The sequence below is a fragment of the Cynara cardunculus genome, assembly GCF_001531365.2.
Source record: "Cynara cardunculus var. scolymus isolate 2C chromosome LG 5, CcrdV1, whole genome shotgun sequence".
NCBI classification, from domain to species: Eukaryota; Viridiplantae; Streptophyta; class Magnoliopsida; order Asterales; family Asteraceae; genus Cynara; species Cynara cardunculus.
The window spans coordinates 13,601,296-13,615,712 of record NC_037532.1 but is presented as its reverse complement, the minus strand read 5'-3'; the positions used below and the strand labels follow the sequence as shown (position 1 = coordinate 13,615,712).

At 35.5% G+C, this 14,417-nt stretch overlaps 1 protein-coding gene across 1 annotated transcript; it reads right to left on the bottom strand.

Annotated features, from left to right (window-relative positions):
- Positions 1–5,965: 5,965 nt before the first annotated feature.
- Positions 5,966–13,584, bottom strand: LOC112511980 (thioredoxin H-type-like). Its single transcript, XM_025117743.1, has 5 exons — positions 13,482–13,584; positions 12,431–12,487; positions 7,272–7,394; positions 6,706–6,828; positions 5,966–6,288 (listed from the first exon to the last, which is right to left on the bottom strand). The coding sequence occupies exons 2-5, from the start codon at positions 12,449–12,451 to the stop codon at positions 6,136–6,138; spliced, it is 420 nt and encodes a 139-aa protein (XP_024973511.1). The 5' UTR covers positions 12,452–12,487; positions 13,482–13,584; the 3' UTR covers positions 5,966–6,135.
- Positions 13,585–14,417: the final 833 nt, after the last annotated feature.

The following is a 14,417-nucleotide window of genomic DNA, read 5'->3' as shown; positions in this document are numbered from 1 at the left end:
ATTGGATGTTATGTTGAGAAATGTACCACATGCTTACAAGTAAAGGCTGAACACCAGAAACCGTATGGTAGTTTACAACCTCTTGAGGTACCGATGTGGAAATGGGAGGAATTAACTATGGATCTGGTTACTAAACTACCGAAGACCCAACTACAACACGACAGTATTTGGGTTATAGTTGATTGATTGACCAAATCTGTATTGTTCTTACCTGTTCGAGAGTCTTACTCTATGGATCGATGGGCACGGTTGTACATTGATAAAGTTGTCTCGTGACACGGTGTACCAGTGAAGATTATCTCTGATCGCGACTCTCGATTCACTTCTAATTTTTGGACTAGATTTCAATGAGAGTTGGGAACACGTCATGCGTTTAGTACGGCCTATCATCCTCAGACCGATGGTCAATCAGAACGTACCATTCAGACTCTCGAGGATATGCTACGCGCATGTGTCTTAGAATTGGGTGGTAGTTGGGATACTCACCTACCCTTGGTTGAGTTTTCTTACAACAATAGCTTTCAATCGACAATTGGAATGACTCCCTATGAGGCTTTATACAGACGTAAGTGTCATACACCCTTGTGTTGGCGAGAGATGGGAGAGAAAGTTTTAGTTGGTCCCGAACTCATTCAGATTACTCATGACAAAATTCAGATTATTCGCGAATAAATGAAAGCTGCCCAAGATCGTCAAAAGTCTTATGCTGATCGTCGCAAAAGGCCAATCGAGTTCTCAGTGGGTGATATGGTAATGGTGAAAGTTTCTCCTTGGCGAGGTGTACTTCGATTCTGAAAACAAGGTAAGTTAAGTCCACGATTTATTGGCCCGTTCAAAGTATTGGAGCGTATCGGAAAACAGGCTTATCGACTAGAGTTACCGGAGGAACTTACGGGGATACACGATGTGTTTCATGTCGGATACTTACGTAAATTCTTGAGTGAACATGAAGAGACGGTGCCGTTAGCCGAAGTCAAAGTAGATGAGAAATTAAGATACATTGAAGAACCAAAATCAATTCTGAACGAGAGAAAAGTGAAACTACGTAATAAGAAGGTAGACTTGGTATTGATCAACTGGAAAAACCATCGGGGACCAAATTGGACGTGGGAGTGTAAAGATGAGATGAAGGCAAAATACCCATCTTTATTTTCACAACAGTGATTTCGGGGACGAAATCCTCAAAAGGTGGAGGTATTTGTAACATCCAATTTCTAATATGCACAAATTATTTGCTAAGTATATTTAATTTTAGGTTAAAGAGAATCTATGATTTAGTGGGAGTTGGGTTTGAAATTTTAGAATTATACTTCTTAGGAATATATTAGAGGATTTGGGAAAATTTTACGTCGAAAAGATACATAAAACTGATATTTTTGGGAGATCTTTTCTGGAATATTTTTATTAGATATATAGAATATCTCTTTATGAACGTGTAGGCGAAAACCTCATAGAAAACGGAGGTCCGAGAGAAAAGTTATGAATATTTTAAGTGTTGATAGTCAAAATGGGTACCTAGCCGGGCCAACCGGACCCAACTCGAGTTTTAACATAATAAATTGGGTTTTTGGCCCATTTTTCATGTCATCTAAGTTCAGAACTCACACACACATTAGAGGTGCGATTTTCACACACATAGGCTTGATTCAACTCAAATCAAAGAGGAACTACAAGATTTTTGAAGAATTTGATCATCAAGTAAGGTATAATCTATTTTTGCACTTGTTCTTGGTTGACATTCTTGTTTTATGGATTGCATGTTGAGATAGAGTTAGGGTTTCATATGAGTTTGATATTAAGTGAATAAAATGAGTGCTTTTTAGTGTTTATGGCTTGAAATGATCATTAGATTCAAGAGATTATCAAGATTTAAGCAAGTTCATCATGTGAACTTTGACTTGATCAAGTCAATGATTTGGGAGAGAATATAAATGCTAAAATGAAGGTTGGATTTTGATTGTTTATGTCAAATATGTTATATTAAGTTGAGATTCAGAAGTTGGAATAGTTTGGAATCGAAATGGTTTGAGAAAGATGTATGAAAATGAGAATTTTGACTTAAGAATGCATTGAAAGTGTGCAGACTTTGAAAAACTGTATAAAATCATAGAAAAATCCAAATGAACTAAGGTCAATTTTCTTAGTTAGATATTTGAGTCTAGGTTTTTCTTATTTTATGATCAAGGCATGAATCCGAGTTTAAAATGGGCAAAACAGTTTCTTATATTGGCTGCTTATGAGATTTTGTGCATTTACTCCAGGGGTAATTAGGACATATTTTGATGCTTTGGAAACAATCGAAGTGTGGTAGCTTGGACTTGCTTTGTGAGATAATTTTGGAGCTTTTCGGTATTATACGGTTGCCCGGTGAGTTATATAGTTAATTGTTACATATTGATTTGAACATATATATTTTCATATAAATATTTTTGGTCTTGAATGGAGTTAAACGATCTTGATTTGTATTTCATTCCGTCTCTTGAGTCGATTCCTTATTACTATATCGGTACATCGGTTTGTTTTCTGGATTCGGACTCGTTGTTTTGTTCCTTGAATTGTACGCCATAGTACGGGTACTACTTCGTGTGGCACGCCGAAAGTTTATGGTGAAGTCAAGATCTCGGGTTGGACGGGTGAGACTTTCTGCGGTTGTGAATACTCATTGCTCGAAGAGGAGGAAGAGCAATGAGTAGGGAACCTCGGCACATACCCGGTAGAGGAAGGCGGGCAATGCGAGGTTTCCCATAATGTATGATTCTGACTCAGACTTTGGCATGAGCCCGGGAGGTGAAGGACGGGGTGATGCACTGCCCTCGTTATGTTTACAAATTCGATCTATTGGTTCTTGATATTTGTTGGTATTCTAACGTTGCTGAATATATTTGGTCGTTGATCCTGTCTCCTTGTTGTATTGAACATCAATGGTATGGTATATTATGGTGATTTGAATATGGAATCCTATGATCTTAGCATCCGGTAGGTAATTGTTCACTCGGTTTCTTGTAAGTCTCGGTTTGCAATTAGATGAAGTCTTGAACTATTTTATTGATAAGAGTTTATTATGTATGTTTATAAACATGTGTGATATTGATATGTAATACTTAACTATCTAACTCACTAAGCGTTGGCTTACCGTTTAAGTGGCAACCCCTCTCAGGAAATAAGTCGGACAAAAAGAAAGAATCTGTTGTTTGAATGAAGATTTACCGGGGAACTTGAAGATTACGATCTTGCTTTTGGGTAAATAGTAGCTTATTACGGTATCTCATAGATGTAGTAAGTATAGCTTATATATAGTCTTGTTCCGGTTATAAATATGTCCCGTATTCTTTTGCTACTTAATTCGGGTTGTAAGTAAAAATCCGTTATATCCGGTTTGGAATTGTGTTTTGGGTGGTTTTATCACTAAAAACGAACGGATATTTCGAAGTCTTTTTTTTAGAAAATTAATATCCCGTATTTTGAGGTTAATTAAAAATAATCCCAGATCTGTGTGTTTCAAAGTGTTGCCATTTCATCAGGTGCCTCTGGACCATTTCATCGGCAGCCTCTGGTCCATTTTCATCGCCTTTGGTCTTCTTCCAGACTTAGTCATTTCAGCAGCCTCTGGTCCATCGCCTGCCTCTGGACCAATTCATCGCCTCTGGACTTCTTCCAGACTTAGTCATTTCAGCAGCCTCTGGTCCATCGCCTGCCTCTAGACCATTTCATCGCCTCTGGACCGTTTTCATCGCCTCTGGTCTTCTTCCACACTTAGTCGTTTCAGCAGCCTCTGGTCCATCGCCTGCCTCTGGTTCATTTCATCGCCTCTGGTCCATAGGGGCTCTGGTCTTCTTCCAGACTTAGTCGTTTCAACAGCCTCTGGTCCATCGCCTGCCTCTGGTCCGCCATAGGGGCTCTGGTCTTCCTCCAGACTTAGTCGTTTCAGCAGCATCTTCTGATTTTCCATCCTTGGCGCCGATTGCTTTGATAAAACTTTTAGAATAATTAGGATAAATTTTTGGTCCTAACAATCAATAAATTATATTTTATTGGAGATTTTATAAAAATTGATAATTTGAGGTTTGCTCAAGCGAGATGTTACATATATAGCTTTTATACACAATGGTACTACCTTGTGTATTACAAACATTGGTACCCTAAAGTTGTTTGTCTCAGTTTGTTGGTTCCCAGAACCAAATAATGCATAAATGTAATAGGTTGAATATGAGTTACAAACAACAACGTTTAGCGTGATTCATTCAACTGTACTCCATTTTTACTGAGAAATAGATCTTACACAAATCAATGTGAATATGAATTTAACTATTCAGAATACAAGTGACTTAAATACATCTTTGGACGAGTGTTATGTTTTTTAAATTACTTTAAATAGAACGATCATCACTGAAATTGGTAAGAGAAATTAACTTAGCAAGAGCTTTTAAAATTATGATCAAGACATCGATTTGTTGTACATGAAATTTTGTAACATTTACATTGAAAAACTAGAGTCATTCAAACCGTAAAATTTGGTTTTTTCTAAAGTTACGAGCCATTACACTCGGTCAAGCCCGGACCCAATGCATACAACCCAAAGCCCAAGTCCAAATACGATTTTTGCCGGTAAATATTCAGACCATTCTTGCATTTGACCCGGTCAACCATCAACTATCTAACGACTTGAATTTTCTTTGCTAAACCCAATACACAAGCTTTATGCATCAATTGACATAAGAATCTTCCTTCAACTCAAACTAGCTTAACCCTAACCGGTCCTGATTTTTTCAGTCAATTCTTATGTCATCTCTACTATCACTAATGATTACCGATGGATAATTTACAAAAAAAATCTCTCAACTTCAAAAAAATGTCACTTTCGCCCCCTAAACTTCAATTGTTTAAATTTGCTTTATTCTCGTCTCATTTTTAGAAGTTTTTAAAAGTATGAATAAAACTTTTAGAATGTTTTCATTTTGTTGAACCTCAATCCCATGTCAATCAAAGGGTATTCCTAGCCTTTCATGCAACCTTTTAAACCAAATTAATCCGGTATTTTTTATTCAAAAATTTGTTATTTAAAAATACACATTAAATGTTGAGATTACGTATTGAATTTCTCATAGTAGATTAATAATCAAAGAAATGTGTGTGATTATTGCACAAGGAATGAAATAGAAGATACTGATAAAGAGCTAAGACAGTTATTGTATAAGGTCTACCGAGTGATAAAGCAAAAGCACTTAATAGATCAATATGAACATTATGAGTTGTCCCACTAAAAAACTGGTTGTTGCATCTTTCAATTAAAACCAAACCAGACAGAACAAGTATATTCCCCTTGAGAGCAGAGTGTGGAGAGTGGGATATAGAGTGTGGAGAGTGGGATATAAATAAACCCATACTCTATCCTAAAAGATAGTACAATTGTTTCCATCCAAGTTATGCAACAATACAAATGAAAAGAACCAGGACTTGTAACTAGTAAGTTTGAAAAAAAACAAGCAATAATAAAACATATAAAACAAGGAAAACACAAACAATCCTCCAAAATCATGCATAAAAGTTTATATACACACATATATATAGAGAGAGATATTGGGGGGTGGGGGGGGGGGGTGTTGATCAAGCAAGAAGTCCATGAGAAGGCCCAAATCACATGTGATTCTAGAGTAAAATCACATGTGATACATATCCAACATGACGTGGGCTGCAACCAGTCAATGCAACCAAGATCATGTGAAAACTCGCCTGAGCCACAGCCGGTCAACGTAATGTGTTTGTGTCACATATGATTTTGCTCTAAAGTCGCAACCTTCTCACAAGTTGACTGCCTTCTCATTTGAACACGTTTCTCTCTCTCTCTCTCTCTCTCTCTCTCTATATATATATATATATATATATACACGTCATGTTTGTGTATATGTATATTTTAGCATGCAATAAAGAAAGAGAGACCACAACATTTGAATTAAGCAGAAGAATATGTTGAGAAACTTTCTTTTTGGTAAACATAGAACAAGGTGTTTATAAGCTTTACAAACATTACATTCGCATACACACAACACTCACCCACCGAAATTTCTATACATGATTAAATACATAACCAACCGTTGACCAAATTATAACCCGAACCAGCCGGGCAGGGCAAGGCAGCTAGTGATGAGTTGTATTCGAATCCTCGAGTATATTGGTTATCTTCTTTTCCAGTTCATGCTTGTTGGCTCCCACAAGTTTATCTATTTGTTGTCCGTCTCTAAGGAAGAAGAACGTTGGCGTAGCTTTTACTTCCCATTGCTTACTAAAATCCTGCATTTAACATTTATTTCAATTTCATCATGGAAACTGGAGGTACAACATAACCACTATGCATAGTGTTCATAATTTCAAAGTGACTTTTTTTCATACGGGTTTCAGCATTAATATTCACCAATGAATATATGATAAGAACGCAACAAATAGATAAACTCTTATATTATTCATCAATGAACGAAACAAAATAACATGAATAGTGCCTACAATTCGAGAAGCAAGTGTGATCTCCCACGAGACTAGACTCAATTTTTCCTCCTAAACCCTTATCCCTATTGACCTATAAATACGCAAGATCTCCTGGGAGGCTAAGCTCTACCAGTAACCCGGATATTGCTAAGCTGCTCTTTGACTTTGAAAGTCAAAAGGGCGTTGGTATAATTTCTCCATAGGCATATAAATGATGCAACTTACCGTTAATTCATCAACGTCTATGGTAAGAAACATAAGAGAAGGATGCTTCTCTGAAAGCTCAACGTAATATGGTGCAACTGATTTGCAAGGATCACACCAAGTTGCACTAAAGTTGGCAATCACCTGTTAAACATACAAAATAAAACAATCAATGCGACATAAGATATCAAAAATAATATTATCTACTTCAAAAAAAAGATATCAAAAATACAAAACAGATGTCTATGGCATAAAGATAATATACAAATATGAATTCTACATAGATGTAGCACAAACTTCTTCGAGAAACCATGGTATGTATGCCATTGTAGTTCATTGTGTGCGTTTGGCATGCTGATAGGATTGGGCACGTGAGAGTAAGGTAGGCGGGTGAAAAAATTGTAAAGGTTTTAAGGTTTTAATTTGACATGGTTAGTTTAGTAATTTACTAATCTTGTCTCATCTCCCTGATTTTTGTCTCCCGCCTAATATCGCACCAAACGTGGACAAGTTTTTGTTGTGCCCCATCCTGGCTTGCATACCAAACATTGGTAGAAGTGTAACAATATATATGGTTAATAGCTTACTATTTTGCCTTGCGTCTTTGCTTCCGATAGCTTTTTGTCCCAAGCATCCTTGGTAGTGATGAGATTCACATTACCTCCCACAAATTGCGCATGATGGTCAGGCTCATCTTCTTCTTTTGGAGTCTACAAATATGAATATCATCAAATTCCATGGTCAATTGAAAACACATTAGCACAAGATATATGAGGTTGACATCATCAAGTGTAATTTTTATTTTTTGGGTAACCGTGGTTATCTGGGCCAGTGTACACCGATTAACCCCCCAGGTGACCACGAATGGCCTCGAGTCATCATTGGTGAAAGCCCATCGCCACAAGGGATTAAGCATTATGGAACTCTATTTGTTAATACCATCCTGCATTCTCCTTTATGTGGGTCCCATCTTTGTTTAGATTTACACCAAGTAGATGGGACCCAAAACCACATCTTCCCTTCTCACACCATATAAATGGGACCACAAAAACGATAATGCTAATGGCCAAAACAAAAAAGCAACTAAGGGGCTTTTTACTAAGCGTTCTAATAAAATGCTTTAATAGGACTTATTTTATATTACAAAACGAAAAAGCGTCCTATCTATAAGTGTTTACAATAGGTTTATAAGACGTTTTTGGGCATTTTTACAAGTTTTTTAGAACTCCCTTAAAATAAAGTGTCATATTAGTTATTTTATATGACACTATTTGAAAAATTGTCCTATAAGAAGATGGGTTTATAGAACATTTCTCTAAAGTATCCTAAAAAATAGCTAACATGACACTTTATGCTAAAAGCGTCCTAAAAAACTAGTTAAAACACCCAAGCGTCCAATAAACCTATGGAACACTTTTAGATGGGATGACTTATAGTTTGGTCCTATAAACTTAAGGCCTATAAAGTATTCTATTAGAATGCTTAGACATTTTAAGAGTCCTATAAAACCATTTTTTTTGTAGTGAGGGTAACTAAACACTTACAACCTCTTATCCAGTAAGGGCTTACTATGATATTTTGCTATTTCCCCGGGTCAACGCTTACCGGGTAAGAGACTGTTTGGCAGTTGCTGAATGACTTAGTGCATGATGATTAAGTGGTCAGAATTAATAAGGGGCTCTTATGATATAATGCAAAATGAAATATGGTTGTTTGGTAATTGTTCAGAATGAAATTAGGGCACCGAATGGTTTAGGAAGGGCTCAAGATACAAGATTATTCAGAGGGTTTTAGAACAATTAATAAGCAGACTTTTTTTTGCCAAACAAGATTCACCTCTTAGCCATTCAGAAGCTGCCTCTTAATGGAACTATTTAGAGTTAAACAAGCAGCCCCCAAGAGACGCTTACCGGTCACAAATGATGGTGTTTACCAACAATCTTACTATGCCCATTTGATGACCAACAATCTTACATGGTGAGGTAAGTGAGGGCGATGACTCTTACCCGGTCAACGCTTACCCAGCTTCTACAACCTGAATCTCATAGATCTACGGTGGGATTGTAGCAAAGGATGTTAGGTCGAGCATTGCAATTGGATAAGAATTGAAAATTTTGTTACTTGTAATATTTGATATCAACCACCATATAGGACAATTTGATGATGGATTGTTCCTTTTCTGGTAGGTTTGGGGATATGACATCTCCATAAATCAACAAAGGAGCGGGCTTAAAGGTCATACTTATTCAAAAATGATTTGATTTTCAATTTTTTATAAGGGTTTGTAGGGAAAGTGTGCAATAGATTACGACTCACAGGAAATGGATACCATGAAGGATGATAAATCGAATTGGTGACCATTTGTATGTGATGGTGGCAGCATCTACATATGCTTAGTAATGCCTTTAAGCATCAAATATTACTCTTATATCCATGGTTTTCAAAATCGTTTATTCCAATATGAGGCGCCACCTCAAGTGAACCAAATGAAACCTACGCCTCAGGCCATCTGAGGCAGGCCTTGAATCGCTTGAGGTGGGGAGGCGAGAATGAGGCGTGGGTTAGAAACTAGAGTTCCAAAATTGACTTGGGGCTAAGCTAACTTACTTTATCCTTTAGTTCATTCACCCTCCACTTGTCGTGTCGTGGCTTGCTGCTCCTTCTCCCTCTCTTCTACCATCTTGACGTTTTTTATAGGTGATTTTAGTTCTCTATTTAAATGTAACCTTAATTCTCTCTTGATACGTGTGATTTTAACTACTTGTTAACAAAAACTAAATAATAAAACATTTATATATTAAAATAATTTTCAGACTATTAATGATGATTTTATATATTATTATTAAGTATGTAGTACATATATATAAATATTTTTATTTACTTTTTAGTTTCCGCATGGAAAACATCTCGAGGCCCGATTCCGCTTTTTAAAATCTTGCTTATATACTCATTTACACCCCTCTAAACTCATCACAATAGTTGTGCAGTACAAAGTTAAACTGACGGAATGGAAGAGTTTTTAATACAAGACAAAATGGAATGGGCGAGAGTATGGTAAACGGGTGAAAGAATTGTGAAGGGTTTTAATTTGACATGGGTAATTTAGTAATTTACCAATCTTATCCTATCTCATTGATTTTTGTTCTACAAGAAAATGCATTTGTCCCACTCAGTCCCATCATGTCCCAGTCTAAATGTCATACCAAACGTGAGAGAACAAGTTTTTGTTTTGTCATGTTCTGTGTACCACAGACGCACCGTGGAAACATGCTTTTGAATTTCTACCTTCACATTTTCCATACAACTTTAAAATGAAAAGAGCTTGTAGATACCTCATTTCATGTACGCTTGACGTAACATACTAACATGAAAAGACAACAAACGTGTGTATAACGTTTCAGCAAACTTCTATGGTTCAAAGGTAACTTGGAATTATCTATATTTCACCTTGGTCACACCAAAAAGATTTCAAAATGACTTCGAAATGGAAAGTCTAGGACTCTGGAACATTCCTATCAGCTTCTGTCCTTTGCAAACTTAGTTTTCTATATCCTTATAGAAAGTCTAGGACTTCAGTGCGTTTGGTACGTGAGGCATGACAGAACAAAAACTGGGTGTACTATGTTTGCATCGACATTTAGGCTGGGACAGGACATGACCAAGTGGGACAAAAAATGCATCTGTTTTGTTCCACCAAAATTGGAGGAGCAAATTCAGGGAGATGAGACATGCTTGATAAACTACTAAACTACACATGTCAAATTTAAACCCTAAAACCTTGCACAATTCTATCACCCGCCTACCTCACTTTCGCTCGTTCGGTCCAGTCTGTCCCGTTTGCATACTAAACACATTACGCGAGAAGAGGAGTCTATAAAATGCAACATATCAATTCAAGCAAGCACTAAAGCTTGATTTTTCACATCGGGCATTCATGATTTCCTTAAGAAAGTAAAAAAGGGTACACTCACATTTTTCTTCCACCAAAACCAGAGAGGAATAATGTCATACTCCAGCAGTACATAAAAAGAGCTAAAATATGTGCAATCCTTTTCTTGATGAAAGATTTGATACACCAAATCCCCAGTTCTTCATGTATAGTGGTTTGTGAGTTCTTATACACGATATTGCTCTTGAAAATGGGAGAAAGAGAGAAACCAATGAAAATGCTCTTTATTTCTTACTGTAAAGAGAAGAAACTTAAGTTTACCTATCTGAACATATAAGATTTTAGTTTGTAAGCTTTGATGAAAGGTGTGACTATTGTAGTTACATGACGATGAAAAATGAGACACTAGATCCTAACCAAAGGCCAAGAAAACCCACAAAATGGAAACTTTATTTAGAAAATAAAGTCCAAGGCCATGAGCTCAGATAGGAGTTCTTGGAGACACAAGATTAGGGTAGTTGACTAGCGGTGAGAAACTGTACCTATCCTAGACACGGGGAAGGGATCTGGAAAGGTAAAGGATGAGCATAGTTTAGTAGGGTTAGTGGGTCGGCAGTTAGATCTCCTGAGTTAGGCTAAGGTGTGTCGCTCTTCCTATCTTGGTTATGTTTCCTTGTACATGTTTCTATTTGGGTGTTTTCTTTGTTTGTTTATTTATATGCCTCGTTGAATGTAGTTGCTTATTTCTCACTCTTTTTCAATTTTTAGCATTGCCTTTCTTTTTTCATGTTTCTCTTTTTCTATTTCAATATTCTTTGAGCAAGTTTTATCTTTTCATTTCGCACATCTTGCACAAGCCGAGAGTCTTCATGGAAATAGCTGCTCTACTCTTCGGGGTATAGGTTAGATCTACGTACATCCCACCCTCCTCAGACCCCACCTCAGGGTGGAACATACTGGGTTTGTTTGGTTTGGTTTGTTTACAGAAGATTTTTTTTTCATTTTGACTCTATAAAACTTTGTCTCGGACTAGTTGGGAGAGGTTAATAGGCATAAGCGGAGGAAATTATATGCTCTAAGCACATGAAGAAAGATAACCCTACCCTCCACCACATTCAATTCTTTGTTCACCATCTAATTAGTTCATTTTTTGCATTAATCTCTCGGATCAAAATTTATAGGTTTGTGTGTCACTTATAAGTTTCGGTATTTTCACAACATTAATCTTAAATGATCTCATAGATACACTCTACCTCACAATCATGGAAGCGGATCATCATCAACTAGCCTCTATTCATTCAACATAGCCAGGTCCTCTTGTAAAGCTTATTCATTCAACATAGCAACTAGTTATCAAATTGTATTAGAAATTTTCCAAAAACCATAACTCATGAAATAGTATGTCTAAATTAACTAATATGCCATACCATAAAGATCACTAAATGTCCACAACTCTAGAAGCGGGCTTTGGGGTTATTTACTAAACACTTACTGCCTCTTACCTTATAACTAACACTTATTACCTCTTACTGGGTAAGAGACGCTTACCCGGTTAGAGATGATGGTCTTTGCTAACAATGTTATTTTGCTGACCTAGAATCTTACTCGGTAAGGTAAGTGAAGATAGTGACTTTTATCCAGTAAGCTCTTACCTAGTTTGTGTTTGCATACATAGCATAATGTAATGAAATGAAAAACACTCTTACTGCTAATAACATCCATCCATCTAGAGGTATCAAAAACTTGGGTAAAAGGTCAAAGTTTTGTAACTGACAAGAAGAAGAATTGCATCCAATTATAAATGGAAACAAATTGTAGAGACAAGTATCCCATTCTTTGAAACAAAAGAAAACTCACTGAAGAGAAGCAAAGTCCCATTCGGATGTTTAAAACTGTAAAAGCAATGGGTTTTTCCTGAAGAACGGATGAACTGTATTAGAGGAACATACTAAAATATACATAAATTACATAAAAAATACATCATTACATATTTCAAGCATAACACAACCTCAATTGCGAGTAACTCATTATGGACTCTCCTCCCCATAAAAATATGATGAATAGGCAAATTCTTTACATGTTTCCCAGTGCGGAAAGTGCATGTATCAATGCACATGGGCGGAGTTATTTGGTTGGTAAATGGATGTTTATTAGGCCTTGGCGAAGACGTTCATGATCTTACATGGGTTTTGGTTAGTTTAAAGCGCTATTGAATTTGTGAATGTTCTTGAATAGAAGATGATTCATTACTTTTTGGCTTTACAAGTTTATCATCTTCTGAGAATCTTTGAAGTTTGAAGTGTTTCTTATTTATTGTTCTATGATGCTTCCCGTTTCCATTTTAGCCTAGAATCCCAATTTTCTTTGTTGTTCATCCCAAATGCATATGTGGCAATTTGTGATGTGCAACAGCTTTAGGTTATTTCCTGTGAGGCTTTTGCTATGACATGGCACAAACTTAACCCTAAGTTGTTGGACGTAGCAAACTGTCTCAAATTGCATTTGGGGAGGAAGGCATACAGAAAATTGGGGATTATAGTGCTAAATTGGAATTGACAGTAAGCAAAACGTCATAGAACTATAAATAAAAAACACTTCAAACTTCAAAGATTCTCAGAAGGTCATTGGTTAAAGTTGTAAAGCCAAAAGTAATGAGCATCTTCTATTCAACACAAATTCAATACCTTTTAAACTAAATAAAACCCGTATAAGAGCATGATCATCAACTGCCAAGACATGATAAACATTAATTTACCAACCAATTAACTTCAAACTCAGCTGAAAAGGAGTCATAGAGTCCCATTATATCGCATTCTTCAAACACGTGTCCATTAGAAGAAAAATTAAGACGACAATTTGCCATAGAAGGAACAACAGCTTATAGAATCGGATCGGCAGAAAGAAATACCTGAAATTTGAGGTTTCTGCCAACAATTGAAATGAGTTGATCCGGCAGAAAGAACCTAATTAGGGTTCACAGGAACACAAAGTTTATCTAAAACTCGCGACACAAAAGTAAAAAAGAATTTGGTAGATCTATTTGGTTTTACACTTTATAGCCCTATAATTAGTTAATTAATTTATTTTACGTCTTTTACTTTTAAATGTTTCATTTTAAATCTTTATCAAATTAACATACATAATCGTATATCAATTAAAACATGTTTAAAAAATACATTTTTATTTTAACAAGTTACACCATTATAATCATCTCGTTAATACCTTCGAAATGAGTCTAATATTGAATAGTTTTTGACTTAATTATATTATTATATATTATATAAATTGTGAAAAAATATTTTTAATATTTACGATTTATACTTTTATAGTTATTTATTTATCAAGTCTTAAGTCTTAAAGTCTTAAAATACTAAATAACTAAGATACTCTTTATACTATTTTTTCACCCCCTTCTCTGCTCACATACACTCATTTTTTTAAAAAGGGTATTCTAAAGCCACCCCCTCCTATTTCTTTCCCCTACTCTTTCTATACCCCCACATATATGAAATAATAAAATAATTAAAATTTATTTATTTTATTTTTCAATTTTAACCCTTTAATATTTTTAGTTTTAATCCTTCAACTTTTTAAATATTTTCCTATTATATCCTCCAGGTTTTTTATCTATATACCATAATTATATATATTAATTAACTATATATAGTTATTAATTAATTAAATATTAAAAATATGTAATTTTTAAATTATATATTTGTATATGAATTTTTTTCAATATTTATACTTTATATCTTTATAAAAATTTATTATATTTATTTACTTTTTTATTTTTATTTTATACCCTTGTGATATTTATATAATTACAGTTCCATAATTAAATAAA